The following is a 26004-nucleotide window of genomic DNA, read 5'->3' as shown; positions in this document are numbered from 1 at the left end:
TTCTGAGACTTTATCATGTCTCCACACGGCAAGGCAGTGGAATACATCTTCAATCGTTGAGCTGCCGGAAACATGGGAACCATAATTGTGCATTTGTTTAAGTCAATAAATTACTTGTTTAAACAGTGAATGCTTAGTGTTTTGCCCTAGGGTGAGCAGGGTTGTGGCGATGGAAGTCACACACAAAGGAAGTGTGGAGGGAAAACTGTAGCAACAAGCTTTCCAAATCAAGAGAGGAATTCAGAATGGGAAGTGTGGGTTTACATCAAATCACTCCTGCAAACCAATCTCATGAATGCTTAATGATCTCCAGTCTTTCAGTTATCATTGTTTGTAATCTTTTCCTATTCCATTTTTAGGAGCTGCCTCGTAAAGATGCTATTGAGATACCTGCCTTGCAGACTGGCAGCTTGTCTGAACTATCTGCTGGGAATGTTTCCATGACAAAGCTGAGTAGCAGCCCGAGTGCTGTCAATACTCTCAAAAGGCCAACCACCCTGAGCAGACACTCCAGCGCTGCTGGTTTCTCGGTAGCAACCTCTGGAACATGGGGATACAGTAAAGGGTATAAAGCCTCTCCCGCATCCAGTACCAATTCAGAAGGCTATGAGGGACCTGAAGTGGAAGAGATCACTCAGTTGCTATTTGATGTGGCAAGGTTTGCTGAATCAGTGGAGAAACTGAAGGATATTGTGTTGGAAGGTAAGTGGAGATTTTTCAGAATGACTTGCAATGTTAGTGAATGGAAGCTGAAGATAAGCCAACATTCCAGCACAGAAGAGCACTTTCAACAACATAATAAAATGTGATTTCTGAATGTGGAATTTTAAACAAGAAAAATGTCAGTGCTCAGCATCTGGGATGAAGTAAACAAATTGCCAATTTGCTGGACTCAGTCCATGATCTTTATGAAGGCATTGCGAGTAATATTGATTCTGGGAGATAGTGTAAAATCAGCAATATCTGTACAATCACTTGTTAAACACATTTCACTGTTTAAGTTTCCATTGAAACCAGCCTTGGATTTCACAAGATTACTCTGATACTCTGTTTCATCGACCAAACGTCTAGAATGCATTTTACTTAGTGCATGATCATTAACTGCTGTGAAGTAGTCATACTGAATAATACTAACATCCTTTATGTTTATAATATGTAGATTTTGATGTGATTGAATGAGTACTTCTCTCCATACCCAATGGTGTTGCAGGGCTATCTAAAAACTGATTTAAAAAGAAAGTCACAATTATGCATTTCCATCTTGTTTACATTATCTATCATTTTCAATTTCTTTCCCTTTTTGTTTCCTCTTTTGCCATTTGTGTCTCCTGCATTCATACAAATGCCATCCAACAACTCTGTTTGGCCACTTGTAGCATTGGGATTGAAGATAAGAACATAATTCATGAAGTAATTTGATTAGAAAGAAAATGCAAACCTGTAGTACTGAAGGGAATCATGATGCAAAAATGGGATTTAGTTTTGGAAGGTTTTGAAATCCAGTTAATTCAGAATCTCACTGCACTTGAATGAAGGTACTGGGGGGGGGGGGGGGGGGGGGGCAGCATTGGTGACCAGAGAGGGTGGGGAACATAGTTTCCTTACCCTGAATCAGGCTTCAGCTTGCTTCTATACTTGACTGACCATCTTGGCAAGAGATCAGGGAGGAAAATCAATCAGGTCTTATTCCAGTTGAAATCTCCCAATATAATTTCCATAATATTTAGCTGAAATGTATTCTGGAGTTGTGGTAACATTTTTGAAATTTGAAAATGAAATGCAGTGGGCTGCATTTAAAATGAAGGCGACAATAGGTCGAGAGTAGTGATACCTTGAGCCCAATGCCACAGGAGGATTTACTCAATCTCAAAACTGAATGTAATGAAATCGCTTTCAAATGCTTCTTTATTTCTGCATTGACGTCACAGTTCTATCAAACTTCTGCTCATTACTCATTTACTTACTCGAGTAGGAGTTGTGGTTAATTTAAACCTCTCCCTTCTCCAAACATTCTTAGATGGACAAGCTAGTCAATCTAGTTACTGCTATAAGACCATAAAAAGTAGGAGCAAGAGTAGGGCCATTTGGTTTATTTATCTATTTTATTGTTCCATGATATCATGGCTGATCTGAATATCCTCAACTATACTTTCCTCCTTTTCACCGTAACCTTTGATTCCCTTACTGATGAAAAATCAGCCTTGAATATACTTAATGACCCAGCCTTTGCAGCGTTCTGTGTTAATGAACTCCACAGATTCACAACTGTCTGAGAAAAGACATTTCTCCTCACCTTGAACTTGAGGTAGGAAGTACTTACTCTATGTTCTAGACTTCCCCACAAGGAGAGGCAACATCCAAGGAACAGGAAATTCGACATTTCGGGCCAGAGCCCTTCATCAGGAATGAATGAAAAAATCATTCCTGATGAAGGGCTCTGGCCCGAAACGTCGAATTTCCTGTTCCTTGGATGCTGCCTGACCTGCTGTGCTTTAACCAGCAACACATTTTCAGCTCTGATCTCCAGCATCTGCAGACCTCACTTTTTACTTCCCCACAAGGAGAAACAACCTCTCTGCATCTATCCTGTGAAGCCCTCCAAACCCTATACATTTCAATAAGGTCACCTTTCATTCTTCCACACTCCTATATTTTTATAATGAGTACAAGCCAAAACCTGCCCTCATAAAACAGTCCCACAACAACCCCGAATAAATCCAGTGAACCTTCTCTGGACTGCCTCAAATTGCAGTGGATCTTTCTTTAGATAATGTGCTGTTTTGTCATAAAGCAACTGTCGATCTTGTACTTAATGCTGAGGCAGCATGCTCTTTTGTAATGCCATTTCAACTCATTGACTCAGTGCTGACACAAAGTAACAGAATCAGTTTGTCATAGGTTAATAGTTCTCAAATAATTGTGGTATATAGTAGACACTGGCATTGTCCATTCAGATAGTGACTCTTGTAAATAATGCAGTGCCTGTGAGTACAAAGCCTGCTGGATATAACTGAAATGTTCCGTATAGTTTCCCCATCCATGCAGCTTTTGTAAATTCAGTGAAATGTTGACATAAGGCTCAGAGAAAATAAACTTTTGGTTGTTTCTCTACTTCCTTTCCTACAAACTGTATTAGAGCATGGTGCTAGATATATATATATATATATATATGTGTGTATGTATATATGTATTCTACTTAAGAAATATATAAAATAGACATTTGTGAGCATTCAGAAAATGAACTGTGCAATTTTACCATCAAGTATACAGTACTATAAGTTTTTTGCTAATAGATGCACAGTATAATAGCAGAGAGATTATATTGAGTTTGTATAAGCCAACAGTTAGACCTCAGCTAGAGTGTTGTATCTAGTTTTAAGCTCTGTATTTTAGGAAGAATGTGAAGGCATTGAAGAGAGTGCAGAAAAGATTTAATGAGAATGGAATGAGGAACTTTGAGTGGTGAAGATTTTTGGCAGAAGTTAGAACTCTTTTACATGGAGATAAAGAAGGCTGAGAGGAAATTTGATAAAGGTATTCAAAATCATGTGGAGTCTGAGTAGAATTGATAGGGAGAAGCTGAGTCTTCCCCATGAAAGGGTCAAGAACAAAAGGGCACAGATTTAGATTAATTAGGAAGGATGAGGGAACCATGTCTGACCAGGGAAGTCAGGAACAGCGCAATAGCAAAGAAAAAAACAAAGTGGTGAAGATTAGTGGGAAGCCAGAGGACTGGCAAGCCTTTTAAAAAGTAGAAGAGGATAACTAAAAGCAATAGGGGGGGGGGAGCAGGATAAAATGTGAGAGTAAACGAGCTAGTAATCTAAAGGAAGATCCCAAGATTTCTTTTAGATATATAGAAGATAAGAAGGGGCAAGAAAGAACATTGGGCCATTGGAAAATGAGGCTGGAGACGTAGTAATGGGGAACAATGGAATGGTGAAGGAACTGAGTAGGTACTTTGCATCAGTTTCATGGTAGAAAATCCCAATACCCTACCAGAATTACAAGAGAGTCAGGGAGCAGAGATGAGTCTAAGGGCCGTCATTAAAGAGAAGGTGCTAGTCAAACTAAAATGTCTGAAGGTGGATAAATCAACTGGCCTGGGATGGCTTATCCCTGAAGGTTCTGAAGGAGATTGTGTGGTGATCTTTTAGGAATCATTGGCATCAGAGAGGGCCCCAGAGAACTGGAAAATGGTTATTGTAACGTTCCTGTTTATAATGCAGGGAGACAGAAGACTGGAAACTATAGGCTGGTTAGCCTGATCTCTGTTGTTGGTAAGATTTTAGAGTCTTTAGTCATAGATCATAGATGTCCAACAGTGTGGAAACAGGCCATTTGGCCCAACAAGTCCACACCAACTCTCCGAAGAGTAACTCGCCCAGATCCATTCCCCTATCGTATTTACATTTCTCCTGACGAATGCTCTTAACCCACACATCCCTGAACATTATGGTCAATTTAGCATGGCCAATTGATCAAACCTGAACATCTTTGGATTGTGGGAGGAAACCGGAGCACCCGGAGGAAACCGATACAGACATGAGGAGAATGTGGAAATTCCATGCAGACAGTCGCCGCAGAATGGTATCGAACCTGGGTCCCTGGTGCTGTGAGGCAGCAGTGCTGACCACTGAGCCGCAGTGCTGACCACTGAGCCACCGTGCTGCCCTTACTTAAGGATGAGGTTGCAGAGTACTTGGAAATGCATGGTAAAATAGGACTGAGTCAGCACAGCTTTGTTAAGGGGAGGTCTGACAAATCTGTTAGAATTGTTTGAGGAGGTAACGAGCAAGTCAAAGGAGAGCCAGTGGCCATGATCTGTTTGGGTTTCCAGAAGGCCTTTGACAAGGTGCCACACAGGAGGCTGCTAAATAAGACAAGGGCCCATGCTGTTAGGTACAAGACCCTGTGTTTGACTTTTCCTTTTGTGCCAAAGAGTGTTTATGGGGATTGTCGCCAGTATTGGGAACAGCATCATTATGTTGGGACGACTCGTTGTGTTTTCGGATGGGTTAAGTTATTCTGCGTTCTGTTCTTTTTTGTTTGTTTCATTCAGTAATCTTGTAAATAAATTCTGTTTTGTTGAAAACAAAGTGGTTTGCCAGGTGACATTTTTCCTGGAATATCCTGTTTAAAACAACTCGCAAGGTTAGGTAGTCCTGAGTAAGTGGGAAGGCTGCAGAAGGACTTGGACAAGCAGGAGGCTGGAAGAACACAGCAAGCCAGGCAGCATCAGGAAGTGGAGAAATTAACGTTTCAGATTCTTCAGATTCAATAGACAATAGGTGCAGGAGTAGGCCATTCTGCCCTTCGAGCCAGCACCACCATTCATTATGATCATGGATGATCATCCTCAATCAGTACCCTGTTCCTGCCTTATCCCCTTAACCCTTGATTCCACTATCCTTAAGAGCTCTATCCAACCCTTCCTTGAAAGTATCCAGAGGCTGGGCCTCCACTGCCCTCTGGGGCAGAGCATTTCACACATCCACCACTCTCTGGGTGAAGAAGTTTCTCCTCAACTCTGTTCTAAATGGCCTACCCCTTATTTTTAAACTGTGTCCTCTGGTTCGGGACTCACCCATCAGTGGAAACATGCTCCCTGCCTCCAGAGTGTCTAATCCTTTAATAATCTTATATGTCTCAATCCGATCCCCTCTTACTGTACTATGCTGCAAGTCTGTTCCTGTATGTTTTAGTCTTTTGGTTTAAATAAAACAGAAGCAGCATGAGGAAAAGCTTTCTCAGGCAGCGAGTGGTTAAGTTTTGGAATGCACTGGCTGAGAATCCACTGGAGGCAGGTTCAGTCGAAAGGTTCAAAAGAGCATTAAGCCTCAGCTGAAAAGGGAGAATGTTAGAGCGAGAGGGTAGAAGAATTGCAGGATTAATTTATTCTTCAGAGAGATGCTGTAGAGACACAAATAACCAAATGGCCACCTTCTGTAATGTAACAATTCTGTGATACTGAGAATATTTAGATTTCTAACTGCTTTTAACTTTCAGGGCATTCAGGTAACCAGGTCTTTAATTATCATTTCATTAAGTATAAGTTACATTACTAATATACTGAAATTAATATCCTGTTCTAGGTCATTAATTAAATAGTTGCAGACTTCAAACAAGTCCAGGCTGATACTTTAGTTGTTTCTGTCTGTAACTAGGCAAAGATAAATATATTAGGATTTATAGCATGTAGTTAATTTCAACAAGAATCATCACTACTTCCATTTGATTATAAGAATAATTAATACTGTAATATGTTGCAGAGTGATTTTCTGCTTCAAATTTGATGGCGTGATTTATAGGAGCTAATAATGAAAAAATAATCCACGACATAATTAGAATCTATATAGATTTTGACTCATTAATTTAGTATTTGACAGTCTGTCCAACTGAATCCTGATAAATGCATGCTTCCAAAATTTCTGGCAAAAAGGTACAAAATCTGGAATTGAGTGTAATGCAGAAATGGTAGAATAATGTGACTTTCTCTCAGCATTTTGATTTTTGACAGTGCTGTCATATTGTTGCCCACTGTGGCAATACTCAATTCACCAGCTGGTCACTTGGACCTATCTCTTGGCTTGAGTTAGAAGATTCTTTCTTTTTGCAAGTCTTTGAATATTCATACATTGCCCATCCAAGGGAGAGAAATTGCTTTCATTTTCTGGGAGACTGGAAGGTCTGAGTCCTAACTGCTTGCTCTCCCCCAGATCTGTGTCAGGGTGTTACTTTAAAACAATCCAAATGCTATTGCTGGGCATTTAAAAAATTATAATATTTTTCAAAAGAGACCTAGTGTCCCTGTACTAATATCAAATTCAGTTTCAGCAAAAGAACACCACACAGTTCCATTTTTGCTTCAAGTTATCAAAACTTAACTGTAAACCAGATTTCAATTTCCAATTTAAGTAAAGAATACTGAGTTCTTGTAAACTTTGTTCCTGAACTTCCCAGGGTCACGTTAAGCAAAATGGCTGTGGTCAATCTTCTTTATCATTTAGCTTGAGGCTAGTGTCACTAAAGGGCCCTTGAAGGTGTGTGGAGTGAATTCCAATAATTGAAATGATCCACCACTTCACCGCAATTTGGAATCCTGTCCAGAGACTAAAACCAGAGTAGGCAAGGACCCTTGTTTGTTACTCTTGTGCCAGGTGACTGATCCATCCCAACCAGCCTCAGGCACATTATATACAAACGAAATAATCTTTCAGAGCTTCAATCAGTGGAACTAAATATTAGGTTTGTTAAGAAACTTAAATTGACCAGTCTTTCACATCTTCCAAACTGCCCCTTCCTTGCAGTGGAATGGGTATATAATATTGCAAACAGTAAAGAACAATAGATGAGGTAAATACTCCTTGAATGTTGCTGCAACCTTTTGGTGTTATGGGTCTTGTCTACCAGCAGAAAAGCTAGTGAGAGGCTTATGCCGTATCTTCTGAGAAAGTTTTATGCAATCAGGCAATTTCGAGGACACTGGCAATCCTTATCTGGAATTGGGTCCCTTGGGACATTAACATCCATTCCCTCCACCAGTGACACTCAACAGCAGCAGTGCGTACCATCAACAAGATGCACTGCAGAAGTTCACCAAGGCTTTTTAAACAGCATTTTCCAAACCTATCACCATTATCAACTAGAAGGACAGATACATGAGAACAACATCATCAGAAATTCCCTCCAAGCCACACGCCACCCTAACCTGGAAATATATCAACGTGCTTTCAATATTGTATGGTCATAATTCTGTAACTCCCTCTGTAACTAAGAAGACAACTCACCAGCACCTTCTCAGGGGAAAGTCGGGAAGGACATAGCCAGTGATTCACACACTTCATGAATGATCTGTTTTAAAAAACACCATCACTGCACCTAATGAAATGCTCTTCCCACCTCCTACCTCACCTCCTCAGCACCACAAGATTCTGTCCAATGGAGAAATTAATTGATTTTTCACCAACATTGTCAATGGAGTAGTCTTAAAGTTGGAAAGAGCTGAAAGTGAATGGTGCTGTGGTCAGACCTTGCCTTGTGTAGCATATCTAGTTTTAATCAATAGTTAAAAATCGAACTCTGGAACCATGAAATTAAATTCTGGTAGAATGGGTCTGTGGTCTGAGAAAATATTGTGGAAACCTTTAGTATTGAAACAGAGTTTAGAGATGATTTTCTATAAGATAGTGAACAGTAAAGCAAAAAGTAACTTCAAAGTAAAGCGAGAATAGGATAAAAATTAACTGGTTCAAACAGTCGTAATGCCAGTATCATCAACTTTATAGAAAGATGAATTGCAAATTGATGAAAAGCAAGTATCTCATTCTTTTGTGTTGCTTGAAATGTGGACCAAGACACTGGGAAAATTCCTTGGCTTTTTCACGTAATTCCATAGGCACTAAAATGATTGATGTGCCCTAAAGAGGGATTCAGTTAAACATCTCAATTTAAGAGAAATAACCTGGCAATGCAGCTCTTGTGCAATACTCCAGTGGAATGTTGGTCCAGACCATACATCCACTTCCTGGAGTGAGGGTTGAAACCATTTCCAAGGTGAGCCAAGCTGCCCAAAATTAAAATCAACTTTTTACAAAAATCCTTAAACCTTTTATTTAATCCTTCATTCATTCACCTCATTTGAACATTCATGATGGAGAACAATGAACAGGAAAGTTGTGCAGCTTAGATGGATTAGCCATGGTAAGTGTGGAGTTGTGGGGCTAGAGTGGCAGGGGACAGGGGAATGTTCTTCAGATGATCGATACAAAATTGATAGGCCAAATAGCCTCTTTCTGCACTGTAGGGATTCTGTGATTTCAATGAAAGTGTTATCCATTGATCAAAAGTGTCTCTGAGATACAGTAATGCTGGGAGAATCAAATAAAAGCAAAGCACTACAGATGTTGATCTGAATTGAAAAAGTGCTGGAGAAACTCAACAGGTGTGGCAGATGGAGAGAGAACTGGAGTTAACATTTTGAGGCAAAATATGGCTCTACTTTGTTTCTTCAGTTCCATGGGGGTGCGCGCACACACACACACACACACACACACACACATGCATCAGCATCCAACATACCAACCTCTAAGAATCCCCATAGCACACTTTCAATGTGATTCACACTACAGTGCACAATAGGAACTGTCATTGCTGCAGCAAGGCCACTGTGCCCTCACAGGGACACACCCAGCTCATGGCCTACTCCACCGGGCTCTTCATTTCAGAATCATAGCACTCACTCACTCTCAGCCTTCCTGGAAACTCACGGCGTCCCTGATTGCATTGCCTTTTTGTACTTTGCCCCATTAGCCAAAGATATCAGGCTCCTATTACTCTTGATACAAACACAAAAAACTGGAGAAACTCATCAGGTTTGGCAGTATTTTTGAAGAGAAACAGAGTTAATCTTTTGATATTGCTTCTATCTAGCCTTGCCAGTTTGCACAGGCACTAAGAAAGGAAGGTCATCATGGTTGTCAGCAGGTCCCAGTTAAGCTTTCAGTCAGGGAGCGAGTAGGCAGCTCTGAAGGATAGATTGAAGTGGGTGAGAGTCGCTAGGGAAGGAGCTGAAGGCAATCGGGAGAATTGTAGAGCATGATCTTTGGTGGAAGATGGATACAGAAGCAGAGATAGAACGAGTGTGTGGTATCAGAGAAAAGATGATGATAGTTACGCTGATGGAGTTGAGAAGGTCATTGACTGTTTTTCTCTAGTGCTGTGCATTCCTCCAGATGGCTGAGACTGCATTGACCAGGTAGCATGGTCTGGTATTATGGCCTCAACTGCTGGTCCTGGGGGAAAGAGTCCCACCACCCCATCCAGGAGGACCTCCACATTCCTGCCAGTAAGGCAATGTGTCAATTACTCCCTGTCTTCCATATGTAAGGCAAATCTCATGAACTGTGCAGAGTAGCTCCAGACTGGCAGTACTTGAGCAGGTGCACAACGGACTTTAAAAGATGGTAAGGGTGCAATGGGTTGCTGGTCTTTCAATGGATATCCAGCAAGTGGTGAGTTGTTGAATGAATGACATGTTGTAAGATGCGGCTAGAATCAGATGTAAGGGTAGGTCATTAATGAGGTAGATTTGGTAAGATAGGGCAAGAAAACTCACTGGGCATCGTGACAAGAATTGCTCAAAAATGTTCATCACAATTCGCAGCTTGGCCAAAGATTCCAAGACTCATCCTTTTAATGTTTTTTTTAATACCAGAATGAATGTTCTGCTGAAAGTATCACAGCAATGTCCAGAAAATTAATCTTTAATTCCTGGAGACTCCAGGACAATCCTGGAGGGTGTGTGACTCAACTATTGATAGATTAAGAGAATTTTGGAGCATGGAAGGAGGCCATTTGACCAATCGGACCCGTGCCAGTTCTTTTCTAACTTTGTTCAACTCTCCTCATTGGCCTGCTTTCACCCATATCTTTGTTATTTTCATTCTTTCAAATACTTATCCAATTGTCTTTTTGAAAACAACTATTGCGTTCAACTCCAGCTTATGTTCAAGTCATACCTTTCCAAATCACTGGAACTCACTATGTGAAACTAAAAGTTTCCTTATGCCTAATGTTTCTTTTGCTAATCATTGTAAATCCATGTGCAGCATGCGTCACAATTTCCCAATTGTGTGTAGCACAATTATGGTTGCAACAGAGGTGGTTTCATCTACATAATAGATATTTTTAATTGACTTGTTCAGGCAGTGTGTGCCTGAACAGGCATTGTGTCCCTCTCTGCAGTAGAGTGGTATTTGAATACATGCCTTCTGGTTCAGAGGTAGGGACACTACCACTGTACCACAAGAGCCCCAACTGGTAAGGATACAAGCATTTCATTAAGAGACTCACTCACCAGCTTAACTGATGGGTTTTTATACTGAAGTCACTGACCCCAAATATTCATTAACTGACAGTTTTCCTTCGTTACCAGTGTTTCTGAAACAGGACTTACTGGTATATTTTTAAAAAATATGTTCTTGTAAATATACCAATCTAAATGTATGGTTTTGAACAATACTTTCAGGTGTTCCATCATCCCATTTACCCTTTCTGTATTCCTGTGTTGAATACTATGGTGTGAATTAACCAACCCTGCCATTCAATTCAGGGGCAATTAGGGATGGGTAACAAACATTAGCCCTGCCAGCAGTGTTCACATCCCATAAAAGAATTCTTAAAAATATTTAAGATGTGAAATCGATGAATAAAATCCAGTGAAGTATTTCTTGAAAAGAAACCGTAGAAATTTAAGAGTTAGATTTCCTCTGATTTACTAATAGAAATTGAAATGTGATGGTAACCCTATTGTAAGCAGACACTTTACACTACAGGGCACAATGATAGACCTCTCAAGACTCCTAGCTCAGGCTGAAACCAAAAAATCTAAAGCCTTCCTAATCTGGGGGCCTTTCAGCCTCTAATCAACATCCTGCTACACTGAGCAACCTCCCTCTCCTCCTTTCTTAAAGAAAAATTTAATAGTGCAGTGTATTTTTTTCCAAATTCTGTAGATGCTTGAACCTGTAACTAAAGAAAATTCGTGCCCACTAGCAGCAGTAAGTTGGGTACAGCTTAATATTGACACTGTTAGAAATTTGCCCACGGAAAACACTGTCGCATGTTAGCTAGAATGTCATAGTTCATGCCTCACTCCACAAGAGACATTTTACTTAAAGTGCACATTTAAGGCAGCAAGAGAGTTCATGAGACAAAGTCAGCCCTGGTAGCTAAGAGCACTTTCAAAGTATATCAGGTCTTAATCATAAATTTTAAAGCAGAAGATTTAATACTAGGAAGATCATGGGACTGAAGATAATTTAAAGTGGGAGATGTTGCTGCTGTAAATATCTTGGGGCAATTTCTAGTGCTTTCAGTCCAAAGTGTCCTTTCTTCCTTCCCTTAAATGATGTTTTTCTACTTGTGACAACGCTAAGTTGCACAACGGTGACCTTCAGTTTCCTTTAGCAACTCTGTGGTATGCCACAATGAAACAGGAAATTCTCCTTTATTCACTCAGTCTATGCAATAAACACTTATGAAGCAAACATCTCACCCAAAATGTTCTTGAGTTCTGACAGGGTTATTTGAAATATATCTAGCTCACACTGATGGATTCTGACTAAGTTATTCAGGAATATTCTACTAAGGAAGGGAACACTGTGCACCAACAAGAAAACAGGACAAAACATTGGGCTTGTCAGAGACTTTCTTTGGCTTCCAAAAATAGTCGAGACTTTTTAAGTATATTGACTGTTGGTGCACTTTCACTTCAGGGGCCAATCCAGTCAAGAATGGTGAGTTGAGGTCAGTGTAAGAGTGCAGTTGAAATGATTGCATCCCATTCCTTCTGTGTAAGAGCCAACTGCACAAGACGTCTGAATTTTACATCTGAAATCAAAAAGCACAGTAGAATGGCTTGCTGGAGAATTGAATTGAATTGGAAGTGTTAGCCCGGTGCAGCTGAGGGAACTTCTCAGGGATCGGGGTTAGATTGATGACAGTAAATTGCAAAGTACTTGTCATTAACCTCCAATGAAAATGGGAGGGGCAACCAAATGGTAGCTTTCTCCAAACAAGCATCCTGCATTAGGAAGTTGTACTTTATTTTAAAGCTTTATTTTTGACACAGATCTCATTAGCCATCAACTTGTTTGTTAAAAACCTATTTTTTTTTGTATCCCATGACAACTACTTCCTTTCTTGTGTGAAGCTACATGCTCCCATGAGTCATCAGCTCCCGAGAAGTGTATGGCATCTATGTCTTATCTAATTAGTTTGGTTTCAGATGTCACTTCCTGCTGGCACTGTTGTTATACTGTAGAACGACACTCTTACTTATGTTTGTAATTGTACTGCAAACTCAGAGCTGGTGTATGTCGACTGCACTGTTGTATGAACTGAAGTATCAGAAATGATGGAAAGTTACTTCCTGTATTCTGAGGGAAAGCTCCTCTGTCTTTCCATTGTTTGTTTGTCCATTAGAATGACAGACCCTCTCCTTTGAAACTCCTACAGTGTTCTTACTTCTTCCGAAGGTACTCCTCGTTGCTGATCTATTATTGGGCTTCACCAGTACCCCTGTAGTTTGCCTACATCTTTATATGTGGGCATTAACATTGAATATCAATGAAACTATTAACCATGGATCTCAACAGAACTGAGCTCAATATAATTCTGACTGATATTCCGACATCTACGAGTACAGATTCCTCTGTTCCATTCCAGATACTTTTTTGTGGAGCTGGAATGAGTGGGGAAAGAGAATCAAGCCTTCCACCAGCTCCCCATTGCCCACTGTTATACCTATAAAGTTCCAAGCCTCCACTGTGAAGCAAATTCCGGTATCCATTAAAGCCAGAAATGGGCAGGTTGGAATGGGAATAGTCTTCTTTTCCATTCCCAGTGCCTGCAGGCTCCAAAGTGCATGTGCAGTTGGGCATGTCTCACCTGGACTGTGATCTCTACAATTCAAAACCTTCTCTTTGATAGGTGTGGCCTTGCTGACAGTGGGCTATTGCAGCACCTCAACCAAATGCAGTCATTAAGTTAAATTTCAGCCCAGAGGTGGGAACAGAAATAAAGCAACAGATTTTTGAAAGACGTAGAGTGATATGTTTCAGAAAAGTATCTCTGAAATGGAAAGGAAGAATCTACAAGACTGCTGTGAGATAACCTTGTTATAGCACAGGAACTCTGGAAACACTGAAAAGAAAGGGACAGCCTGCTGTGGATGCTGAGTTGGACATGTGGACTGACAAGAAAAGAAACAAAATTAGGGACCAATGCATCACGAGTTCAGTAACAATTATGGAAGTATCAACAAAAGAAGGTGAGAGAAAATTGAAAGATGGTATAGGCATTCTGCTGTGGAAACAGAGAGGCCATGTGATGAGGCAAGTAATGGATATGGGACTGCCAAGAAGAAAGAAAAGAGGAATGTTAAAGTGAAATGGAAGATGTGATAGTTAGAGACTTGTAAAGACAGTGGGATTGAAGATGAGTGGATGTCAGAGTGACAGGTTTGGCTTCTGAAGGGTAATGCCATTCAGTTTCTCACAGTCCTGTGGTTCTGAATCTTGTTGGTTCACTGTCTCTAGATCGTACTTGTTCTCTTAACCTCCTTGGGCAACTCCTATCCACACTTTGAAGATCAAAGGAGTCCTGTCCTTTGGAGAATTCACCTCATTGCAGTTCTTCAGATCCCAGAGCAGGGAACCCAGGTAAATGAGAAATACAGAGAGCAACCTATCTAAGTCTTCTTTTCCATTCCCAGTGCCTGCAGGCTCCAAAGTGCATGTGCAGTTGGGCATGTCTCACCTGGACTGTGATCTCTACAATTCGAAACCTTCTCTTTGATAGGTGTGGCCTTGCTGACAGTGGGCTATTGCAGCACCTCAGGAAATGATCTCCAGCTGTCAGTCAGTTCTTGACCCTCTTTGCTAGGAGCTACTATTGAAAATTCCTGTGCCTTTACTTGATTGCATGAAAATCTGATCATCAGCAGATTTGAAGCTATTTGTTTCCATTTGAAAGGTACATTACAGAAATGTTTGAATGTGTGTTATTAGTGAAAGTTAAAATAATAAACTTAACAGATAATCTCAAACAAATAAAAATTTGAGCTGAAGAAAAGTATATATTTGTTAACTAAATTTCTTGCTGAGTTTGTACCTGAGATTATTGTTGGTCATTACTGAAACATGATATACCAGGTGACAAACGAGCAGCGCTCCAAACGGTTATGATTTCAAATAAACCTGCTGGATTATAGCCTAGTGCCATGTCAATACTGAAACATACAGAATATTGGAGAAACTCAGCAAGTCTGGCAGCATATGTGGATCGAGAAACAACATTAATGTTTTCAGTCTGGTATGACTCTCCTTCAGAATGCTGAAGAATCCCTGTTGCTGCGTTCTGAAGAGGAGCTATACTAGACTCAAAACATTAACTCCATTCCTCTCCGCTGATGCTGCCAGACCTGCTGAATTTCTCCAGCATTTTTGGTTTTTATTTCAGATTTCCAGCATCTGTAATATTTTGCCTTTTATTTGAGTGACCATTACTGATTATCTTGTCCTGCTAAACTGTTAGCTGTGGCTCCTTTGATAACACTCTTGCTTCTGAACCACAGCATGGGTGCATATAAACCATGGCTGACACCTTGTGCTGTCCTGCCGCAGGTACTGTCTTCAGATGAGGTGTTAAACCAAGACCCCTTATGTCTGGTCTACTAGATGTAAAAGATCCCAGGACATGATTTCAAAGAAGAACAGGGAAATTATCCCCCTGAGTCTTGGCCAATATCTACCCCTTTATCTGATTACCTCGTCAGTATCACATGGTTAACCACATTCATAAGAACAAAATGTTGGCTGAACAATGTTAGTCTGTGATTCTGGCAAAGATTGCTACAATAAAGTTATTGCATTAGATTTGTGACTGTACTACATCAGTGTGTGAACTGAAAACAATGGCTGAAATAGAGAGACCAAGTGTCTCTGGGCCACGTTCCAGCAGAGTTGGTCGAATGATCTATAGCTATTTTAAATGGCAAATGTTAGTCCGAATCTCAAACGTGACAAAAATCATAAGTTAAATCAAATGAAATCTAAAATACTTTGTACCAAAAGCATTGTCCATTTAGTGCGGCCTTGACATGCTTTTCTTTTAAACCGAACACAGACTTTAAGGCAGTGGGGCTACATTAGATGATTTCCAAACAAGGGTGCAGAGATTGCAATCAACACCAGTTAACTACAGTTTCATGATAATGGTATTTCTTCTGCTGAGAATCTTCTCTATCCTCCACATTTGAGGAAGCTCTCCTTATTCCCAGAGTCATGCTGTCTTGAAGGAAGAATGCCTATTTCTAAATCTACATCTAGGAGCAACTGTTTTGTGCAGAACCATTGAACTTGGCAAGAAGCCTTCAATATTTGCTGCACTATTCCTGGTAGATAGTTGCAGCTTGGAGCTATGAGCACTTACAGAATTGCAATGGAAGTTAATGATCACTTTAAATAGTCTGAACAGAGTTCCCTCATGCTGTTGGTTTTCACTGTGTTTTAAGGTTTATTGACTGGATTGATGCTTGCTCTGCAACTTCCAGTAGATGTTCACTCTATCTTTGCTATTGTCTACACCACAAGGACCCCTCTGCTTACACCAGTTTTTCTTCTTTTTTGAATCAGCCTGTTGGTATGTTTTGGAAATTACTTGCAACACAAATGGGATTTGTATCCAGGCTTCTGGTACAGAGGCAGGGACGATACCACTGTGCCATGGGCCTTTATTGCCTACAACAATAGATATACAGATATTTGCCAATTAACCTGCTTAGAGATGTTATTAAACACCTCAGGAGCTGGTGAAACTTGAACCGAGGCCTTCTGGTTCAGTGATAGACCACTACCACTGTGCCTAACAAGCCCCTTGCCTATACCAGGAATAGTTCCTCATCAGCAGAAAGCACGCAAATCTACGAATGATGTGTCCAGTCAATGAAAGCGAATTTGGAATTGTTCTTGCTGAAATGTCCAAACATCAACTGACCTCAAAAAGATCAAAGAGCCACTGTCATATTTTCTCAAGAATGCTGCGGGACAGTGTAAAGTAAATGAAAAACCTAAAATCCCTATGATGCTTAGCATATTCTTCAAATTCTTTTTAAAAATACAGAATTGGATGTGATTTTTGCTTACTTTTGAGGGTTAAGTGAGGGAGGCATAACAATCATTTTCTGTGTCTCAAACCCCCAAGAAATATGCCCAATTCTAATTTGCCTTGGGCGATATTCCTTGTAGCTGCCTTACATTAGGCCTCTGATATGGAAAAGAAAGTAACGATCGCTTGCATTGATGTAGCATTTTTTCACAACCTCAAGATGTCCTACAACTAGTATAACATGAGTATGTTTATTTAAATGCAATTACTTGTATAATTTAAGGAAATGTCCAAAGCCAACTACCCTGCAAATTGCAAATCAAAAATGAGAAATCCATCTGTTTTTGGTATTAACACCCGAAAGATGAATGTTGGCCAGGGAAATGCCTCATTTTTGTTCAGAAAAATCATGGGATTGTTTACATCTCTTCAAAAGGCAGTCAGGGCTTTGGTTTGACATCGATCATCTCCCAGACCATCTATAACCTCATCACCTCAGGGGATCTCCCATCCACCGCCTCCAACCTCATAGTCCCACAACCCCGCACCGCCCGTTTCTACCTCCTGCCCAAAATCCACAAATCTGACTGCCCTGGCCGACCCATTGTCTCAGCCTGCTCCTGCCCCACCGAACTCAACTCATCTCCGTGTACCTCGACACGGTTCTGTCCCCATTAGTCCAAGAACTCCCTACCTACGTTTGGGACACCACCCATGCCCTCCACCTCCTCCATGATTTTCGCTTCCCCGGTCCCCAACGCCTTATCTTCACGACGGACATCCAGTCCCTGTACACCTCCATCCCCCATCACGAAGGACTCAAAGCCCTCCGCTTCTTCCTTTCCCGCTGCACCAACCAGTACCCTTCCACTGACACCTTCCTTCGACTGACTGAACTGGTCCTCACCCTGAACAATTTCTCTTTCCAATCCTCCCACTTCCTCCAAACTAAAGGAGTTGCCATGGGCACCCACATGGGCCCCAGATATGCCTGTCTCTTCATAGGATATGTGGAACAGTCCATCTTCCGCAACTACACTGGCACCACCCCCCACCTTTTCCTCCGCTACATCGATGACTGTATCGGCGCTGCCTCGTGCTCCCACGAGGAGGTTGAACAGTTCATCAACTTTACCAACACCTTTCATCCCGACCTCAAATTCACCTGGACTGTCTCAGACTCCTCCCTCCCCTTCCTAGATCTTTCCATTTCTATCTCGGGCGACCGAATCAACACAGACATCTACTATAAACCGACTGACTCCCACAGCTACCTGGACTACACCTCCTCCCATCCTGTCCCCTGTAAAAACACCATCCCATATTCCCAATTCCTTCGTCTCCGCCGCATCTGCTCCCAGGAGGACCAGTCCAATACCACACAGCCCAGATGGCCTCCTTCTTCAAGGACTGCAGATTCCCCCCAGACGTGATCGATGCCCTCCACCACAGCTCCTCCACTTCCCGCTCCTCCGCCCTTGAGCCCCGCCCCTCCAACCGCCACCAGGACAGAACCCCACTGGTTCTCACCTACCACCCCACCAACCTCCGTATACAACGTATTATCCGCCGTCATTTCCGCCACCTCCAAACGGACCCCACCACCAAGGATATATTTCCCTCCCCTCCCCTATCAGCGTTCCGCAAAGACCACTCCCTTCGTGACTCCCTCATCAGGTCCACACACCCACCAACCCAACCTCCACTCCCGGCACCTTCCCCTGCAACCGCAGGAAATGCAAAATTTGCGCCCACACCTCCTCCCTTACTTCTCTCCAAGGCCCCAAGGGATCCTTCCATATCCGCCACAAATTCACCTGCACCTCCACACACATCATCTATTGCATCCGCTGCACCCGATGTGGCCTCCTCTATATTGGGGAGACGGGCCGCCTACTTGCGGAACGCTTCAGGGAACACCTCTGGGATGCCCGGACCAACCAACCCAACCACCCTGTGGCTCAACACTTTAACTCTCCCTCCCACTCCACCAAGGACATGCAGGTCCTTGGACTCCTCCATCGCCAGAACATAACAACACGACGGTTGGAGGAAGAGAGCCTCATCTTCCGCCTGGGAACCCTCCAACCACAAGGGATGAACTCAGATTTCTCCAGTTTCCTCATTTCCCCTCCCCCCACCTTTTCTCAGTCGATTCCCTCAAACTCAGCACCGCCCTCCTAACCTACAATTTTCTTCCTGACCTCTCCGCCCCCACCCTACTCCGGCCTATCACCCTCACCTTGACCTCCTTCCACCTATCAATCTCCATCGCCCCTCCCCCAAGTCCCTCCTCCCTACCTTTTATCTTAGTCTGCTGGACACACTTTCCTCATTCCTGATGAAGGGCTTTAGCCCGAAACGTCGAATTTCCTGTTCCTTGGATGCTGCCTGACCTGCTGCACTTTAACCAGCAACACATTTTCAGCATCAGACCTGAAGACTTGAATAGATCTATCACACATTTTAGGAATTACTCCGAAATGAATCCAAAGCTAGCTGGAGTTCACATTACATTTTTATCAAGCTTTTCATGTTCTACAGCTGCTGAACTAATGGTCCAGGTATGGGTCTGATGGACTGGTTTAATTGGAAGCATGGTTACTTTCTGCAACTCAGCAGAGTCATGGTAATGAGACCAAGATTCAGCTTCAGGAGATGTTCAACCCAACTGCTCCATCTTTCCTTGGAATCACAGTCATAGAGTCCGAGATGTACAGCACAGAAACAGACCCTTCGGACTAACTCTTCAATGCTGACCAGATAGCCTAAAATAATCTAGTCCCATTTGCCAGCACTTGGCCCATATCTCTCCTAAACCCTTCCTATTCATATACCCATTCAGATGCCTTTTAATTGTACCAGCTGCCACCACTTCCTCTGGCAGCTGATTCCATACATGCACCACTCTGAGTGAAAAATTTGCCCATTCAGACCCTTTTAAATTTTTCCCCTCTCACCCTAAACCTATGCCCTCTAGTTCTGGACCCCTCCCACCACCCGAGGGAAAAGACCTTATCTGTTGACCCTATCCATGCCCCTGATGATTTTTTAAACCACTAAAAGGTCATCCCTCACCCTTCAATGCTGAAGGGAAAACAGCCCCAGCCTATTCAACCTCATTTCCCATCTGTGGTCAGGCACCAATCAATTACTCTTCCCTGATTTGTAACAAACAAAGCCACAGGACTTGCTTGTGTAATGTCGAGAATTATAGATAGCTGGGAATTAATATGAAAACTGTTTCTCATCCAAAGTTCAGATACTTTATTTCTTAAAACCAGTATCACGTTTGAAGCTCATAAAACTATTGGGTGTCTTCATTGTGATCACATCGTAGCATAGAGAATACCTATTAATATTGATTTAGATTTAATATTGAACTATTTTTGAAATTTGGCTCAGCATTTTGCCTTCAAAATTCTATTCAAAATTTGTAGCTGCAATTATTTTAGCCTGATCAATTTTTGCACATCCTTATGTATTTTGTAATCATACTAAACTGCTTGTTTAAAAAAAGTGTAATTGGCACAAACTCTTGTAATTCATTGCAAGCAAAAACAAAATTGCTGGAGAAACTCAGCAGGTATGGCAGTGTCTGTGGAGACCAATCAGTCAGAAGTCACTTGGCACCAGGTTATAATCCAACAGGTTTATTTGAAATCATAAGCTTTTGGAGTTTCATCTGGCAAAGGAGCAGCACTCCAAAAGCAAGTCATTTCACATAGACCTGTTGGACTATAACCTGGTATCATGTGACTTCTGACTTTGTCTATCCCAGTCCAACACTGGCATCTCCGCATCATGGCTACTGAGAGAAAACAGAGTTGATATTTTCAGGTCCAGTGACTAGGTGCTGAGTTTCTTCAGCGGTTTTTATTTGTTTCAGGTACTTCACTGGGATTATTAACATTGCCACTCAATAGCTTGAATTTTCAGAATGTTTTATAGGGGTATTTACAATAATACATTGGCCAAATTTATAATAACACCATTCACAATTGAAATTCAGCAGATGTTTGAAATCAAAAATGAAACAGAATATAGAATCTAACTGAAACTGTTGGAGGTACTCAACAGATCTGGCAGTGTATATAAAAAGACAGAAACACAACTGAAAAGCCAAATTTATTCTGTTCTGTTGCCATGTTTAAAACAGAGTTGTTAAAACGGTCTAAAGTATTGTAGCTCAACTACATGTTACTATGGCTGAGAATAACAGGTTCCCCATAAATTTATTTGATATATTGGTAAAGATGTTCGTTTTATTGATGTCACTGAGAGCTTCAAGTGGTGTCTCCCTCCCTGCTGACTGTCTGCCTAATGTCATGGATAAGAAGAACCTCTAGGCATCCTGGAATGGTTCCATAGCAAACAGTGGGAGTGCAGCTTTGTGCTGGAGCTCCTAAGAAGTATTGAAATGGGTCTTGAACTGTTCCCCCCCCCCCCATATCTTTGCTATTTGCACTGAAGCTGGTACATGAAGCTCCCCTACCAGGGTGGTCATACCAACAATAAAATTGACATACTTACATACGTTTCAAAGGCATTCATAGGGAGTCTAAACTTCTGCTGATCAGATAGCATTCTGTATTGGCATTCCCTAATGCTCTTATTAACCTTCCCCAAAAGTTCTACATTTGAAGGCTGTTTGCTGAGCTTTGTTGTGTGTTAAAACATTAGTGATTCTAATTTGCAAGCATACGAATTCAGGGCAGGAACAGATCTTTCACACCTTTTGAGCTAGCTCTGCCATGTAGTGAAGTCACAGCTGATCTGATTACGGCCTCAACTCCCTGCTGCTCTTCCTCCTGATAACTTTTGACTGCCCTGTTCATTGTTTAACGCAGCTTTGCAGTTTCGGTGGGATTTCCCCAGTCACCTGGTCAATTTTTAAAACTAACCCTGTTGATTGGATGAAAAACTGACTTTCAAAATTAGCCCATAATGCCGCTTGTTATTTTCTAGCTAAAGTCTCCAAAGTAGGCAAGGCAGCAGGAAATGATTTAGAGTGAAGCGAAATATAACAGGAGGTTTATTATTAAGTGTTGTTGGAAATAAAGCTAATGTTAGGGAAAATCAGTGTTCATTAAATTTTCTCTCTGCAATATTACCACTTACTCAGTGCTCCTATGTTTTGGCTAAAAAAAACAAAATTAAACCATTATGGATTATCCCTAAAAGAGCAAGTCATTTAAATGTTGGAAGCCAGACAGTGATACAGGAAAATGTACATGTTCATTATGGAACTGTTTACTTGGAAGAATTTGGGGAATTTTATTTATTTGCAGTGGGGATGGTGCAACTGGGTTTTGTGGGAATGGCATAGACAGTATAACCACAACTTGTGTAGATCAACAAAATCAATATTCATGCATTTCCTTCATGAGTAAATCATGAGATCTTTCTTACTGTTGCTGTAGTTCACTCCAGCGGTGAACATGAGAAACAGAATATTTCTCTGCTGGTTAATCACCCACAACAGATCCTTTTTTTTTACATTTTGGCTCACCTTTTTCCTCCTCTTCAGAAGGACGTGCCTCAGGTTGAGACACAGCTTCTGGCAGCTATTTTTCACATGCAAAACTGCAGGGGGGCGTGGTATTTAATGCGGTGTATGGAGGCTTGCGCTTGAGGCGCCCATGTTTTTTCCTTTTGGGAAGGCCTGTCAAATGAATAGACTGCAGGGAGCTTAGCTGGGAATCCAAGACCCAGGGGCTGGGAATCCCTTCTCCATCTGGCAGTTGGTGACTGTTCAAAAGCCAGTTGCTGCCCATTGTCGGCAGTACCAGTTGGAGTGGTGGCATCAGTTGGCAATGTGTCCACCCGAAGGGGTCACAGCAGGGCTAGGGACTGGGAATACATCAATAACAGAAGGGGGCCTTCTCTGCTCTGGACAATAATGGTGTAGGGTGATGGTGTGAGTGGCCTCCTGAACTGGGTTGGAGACCCTGAATTGGGAGCAGCACTGGGGCCCTCGCTTTCTGCTCTAAATCCCTAGCCAAAGGTGAGTGAAGGCAGGATGGAAGTTGTGGCAGGGGGTTGTGCAGTGCTGGTTTTCACTGGGCACACCCCACCCCGACTGATGCAGAGTGTCTTGATCAGATACTGAATGTCTTTAAATGATGGAGCCCCTCAAGCCACGAATCCACCTTGGTGTCTCCAGCCATCATGGGCATTTACTGTCCACTTAAGGACCTCAGCTGGGGGAGAGTTGTGAGCCATCCACATGCCTTCCCCCACCCCCGCCCCCATCCTGCGCCTGTCATGTCCAAGTCATGAGGTAGCGGGGTCAGCAGGTGCAAAACTCCTGCCTGATTTAAATACTCCACCCCTTGTCAGGTGGGGCCTAATTTTCACTGAGAGCCCAATGTGGGATAATGAGCTGGAACGTTGGAGTTGAAAGGTCCGATGCCGTGTAAGCTGTCATGGAATCCTGACCGGATAGGTAGCTGTTTTAAATCCCCACATTATCTTCAAACTGTGGGCATGACCTCAATGAGGCAACTTTGCGGCCTAGGTTTTGCAGCAATAAAATCTGTTGATTTAAAAAAGAAATAAAACTCCTCAGATGCCTCTCTCTTTCCCCTGTTCTTATAGTTCTGCTCCTCCTACCCACTGTTACTGTTCCCGTTTCCAATCACTGAACTTATAAAATTCCTTCTCCATCACTCCAACTCCCAACTTCTCCCTGAGGGGTCACAACAATATTCCTTGAAAACGGTTCCCTGTGGTGGAACTGTTTATGGAGCTTTGGCTTAGCTATTAACTGGTCATTTAACAGTGGAGGATATCGCACCCCAAGTCTGTTCACACTGTCACCGTTTCGTCATGGGCTGTTTGGTTGATGATGAAGTAAATGCTATCCTCAGAAACCTATCATTGAGCAATTCCAATCTGCACACTTTTATTTTAAACTCAAAGACACTAGTTTAGTTTAACACCATCCATTAATTTTGATGTTCCTCTTTTTTTAAAGCAACCTTCCAGTTCATCTTTAAAATTATAAATGGTTTACATTTTAGCAATTGTTTATGGAAGGGAATTCCATATCCCAAAATCCCTCCAATAAAAAAAGTAGTTTTATTACCTATTTCAACATTGCCATTAATTAATCAGTAGTAATAATGTATTAAAACTTACTGTAATTTCTCATCATTTTTGAGGACTTCCAATAAGTAAACTGGAGCTCCAATATAGGAAGATTTTATTTTCTCTCATCCAACACAGCTTAGAGCAGGTTACATAATGTAAATTGGGGATGAACCTAGTCTTTGTATCTCAACATTGCTTAACTTGTTATTCCAACAAATGGAATAATTTGCATTGAAACTTCATTCCCCTCCTTTAGAATTCCCTAATGTAAGATGTGATGTGTTTGATATTGCTAATTTCCCTTTGATACACTGAGGTGATATTGACCAGTAACTAAATGTTGAAAATATGTTGCTGGAAAAGCGCAGCAGGTCAGGCAGCATCCAAGGAGCAGCAGAGTCGACGTTTTGGGCATGAGCCCTTCTTCAGGAATGAGGAAAGTGTGTCCAGCAGCCTCTACTGCTCCTTTGATGCTGCCTGATCTGCTGCGCTTTTCCAGCAACACATTTTCAGCTCTGATCTCCAGCATGTGCAGTCCTCACATTCTCCCAGTCTAAATGTTGCCCAAGATGTTCATAAAGCTGTGTTATGGCTGATATTAACAGATTGAAATCACTCTGGGTGAAGCTTGATTGCATAAAATGACCTGATTAATTCAGGATAGGAGTTGAAGAAGTCATCTGTTATAAAGATATGTTGTTTACTGACTATATTTTAATATAAGACCTGGCATGTGATTTCCAACATGAGTTGTCAGAATGCATCTTTTCATTATGTATGTCTTTTGCACAATCATATATAATGACAACAAATTGACATAAACTGTTGCTGCGTTAGGCACGCAGAGAATGGCTTCTTCTTGTATAAAAAAGGAGGTACAAATATTATATCGTTGAGTGGATTGAACAGATTAATTATATTACTTCGCGATTGTCAATTTTGGCTGCATTTTTTCTAACACATGTCTTAGAAGTCTAAAAAAAAAGTAATCACACAAATAAATTAGAACGTTTCTTGTTCCATCCATAATTAGTATCCTTGGTCCATTTGTACTTGTCACAAGAACTAAGAATGGCATTACCCGTTGATCACAATCGCTACATTCTGTTGATATTCTGGGGAGGGTTCATTTTGTTGCACACTAAAGATATGGAAAGGGTCTGGTAACTCATCCAAAAAGGATCTCTTGATGCTTTTGAAGTTCTCAGAATTAAAGACCAGGTTAACCATCTTCCATTTTCCTCAACTCAAATAAATGAGGGACATTCATAATTTTGCTAATCTTCTGAGTCTTCTCTGCAACAACACCCTGAAAATCTATCGTGCTTGAACATCAAGCAATGTCCCAAGGCATTTCAAAGGAATGTTATGAACCAAACTCTGACATAGAATCTCACAAAGAGAATATTAGGACCGTTAAAAGCCTTACTTTTAGAATGACTATCTTGGAGAAGTTCCACTGAAGATTGTGAAATAAATCAATCTTTCCCCTGAATGTGCAAAATATTTCCTGCAAGCCTTTTCAAATATTCACTGTGTGATTGTAACACAACTGCCCCCTCAACCTAATACTTGGTGAAAAGGCTTCTCAAAGGAGAAGAAGAAAGCAATTCAGATTTTGCAATTAGACTTGAGGTTCAGGTTGAGGATTTTAAAGTATTATAACTAAAAATTGATAAAGTGCACAGTGACATTCAAGGTTTACTTTAAGAAATTACATGCCAGTGGTTCATGTAATCAGGAGGCTTGTGTTTCTAATGAAATTAGTCACACAGATTTTATATTCAGTTGGTACATTAGATAATCCTTTCAAACTCGCTGAGAATTCAGAACCAGAACTGACACATTTAAACAACTAACTGCAGAAAGTGAAGTAATGGGAAAGAAGTGGGGAAGAAAAGCAGTCAATGTAGCTTGTCAACAACTACAGTAACCCACAAATGAGCTTAAATGTTTGAGGAAAATTCTGTCCTGAGAGGTTGTGCTTTGGATATTTACATCAGCTGACAATATTTTGACTTGTTTCTTCATTTAATATCACTTCATTGGAGCATGACTGCGGACTGGGAGAGGGTCTGGTAAGATGACAGCATTTCCTGTTTCTGCACTATTTTTGCAAGCACCATTTCCTGTTTACCTCCTTGTATATCATTGCATGTTGACAGTTGTCGGTACCCAGATAAGGATTTGCAGTTAGTGTTGAAGGAAAGCAAAATGCTTAAAAACTAAATGTTATCA

At 41.4% G+C, this 26004-nt stretch overlaps 1 protein-coding gene across 3 annotated transcripts in view; it reads left to right on the top strand.

The window, feature by feature from the left end:
* Window positions 1-26004, top strand: part of LOC132828855 (rho GTPase-activating protein 45-like) — a 176139-nt gene that overhangs the window by 9605 nt on the left and 140530 nt on the right. For all 3 annotated transcript variants that reach the window (XM_060846020.1, XM_060846019.1, XM_060846017.1), the window contains exon 2: window positions 360-702. In XM_060846020.1, coding sequence (XP_060702003.1) covers window positions 360-702 — 343 coding nt within the window. The remainder of the gene's footprint in view (window positions 1-359; window positions 703-26004) is intronic.

Source organism: Hemiscyllium ocellatum, chromosome 28 (assembly GCF_020745735.1).
Source record: "Hemiscyllium ocellatum isolate sHemOce1 chromosome 28, sHemOce1.pat.X.cur, whole genome shotgun sequence".
Classification (NCBI taxonomy): domain Eukaryota; kingdom Metazoa; phylum Chordata; class Chondrichthyes; order Orectolobiformes; family Hemiscylliidae; genus Hemiscyllium; species Hemiscyllium ocellatum.
This window is presented reverse-complemented; position numbering and strand designations above follow the sequence as displayed.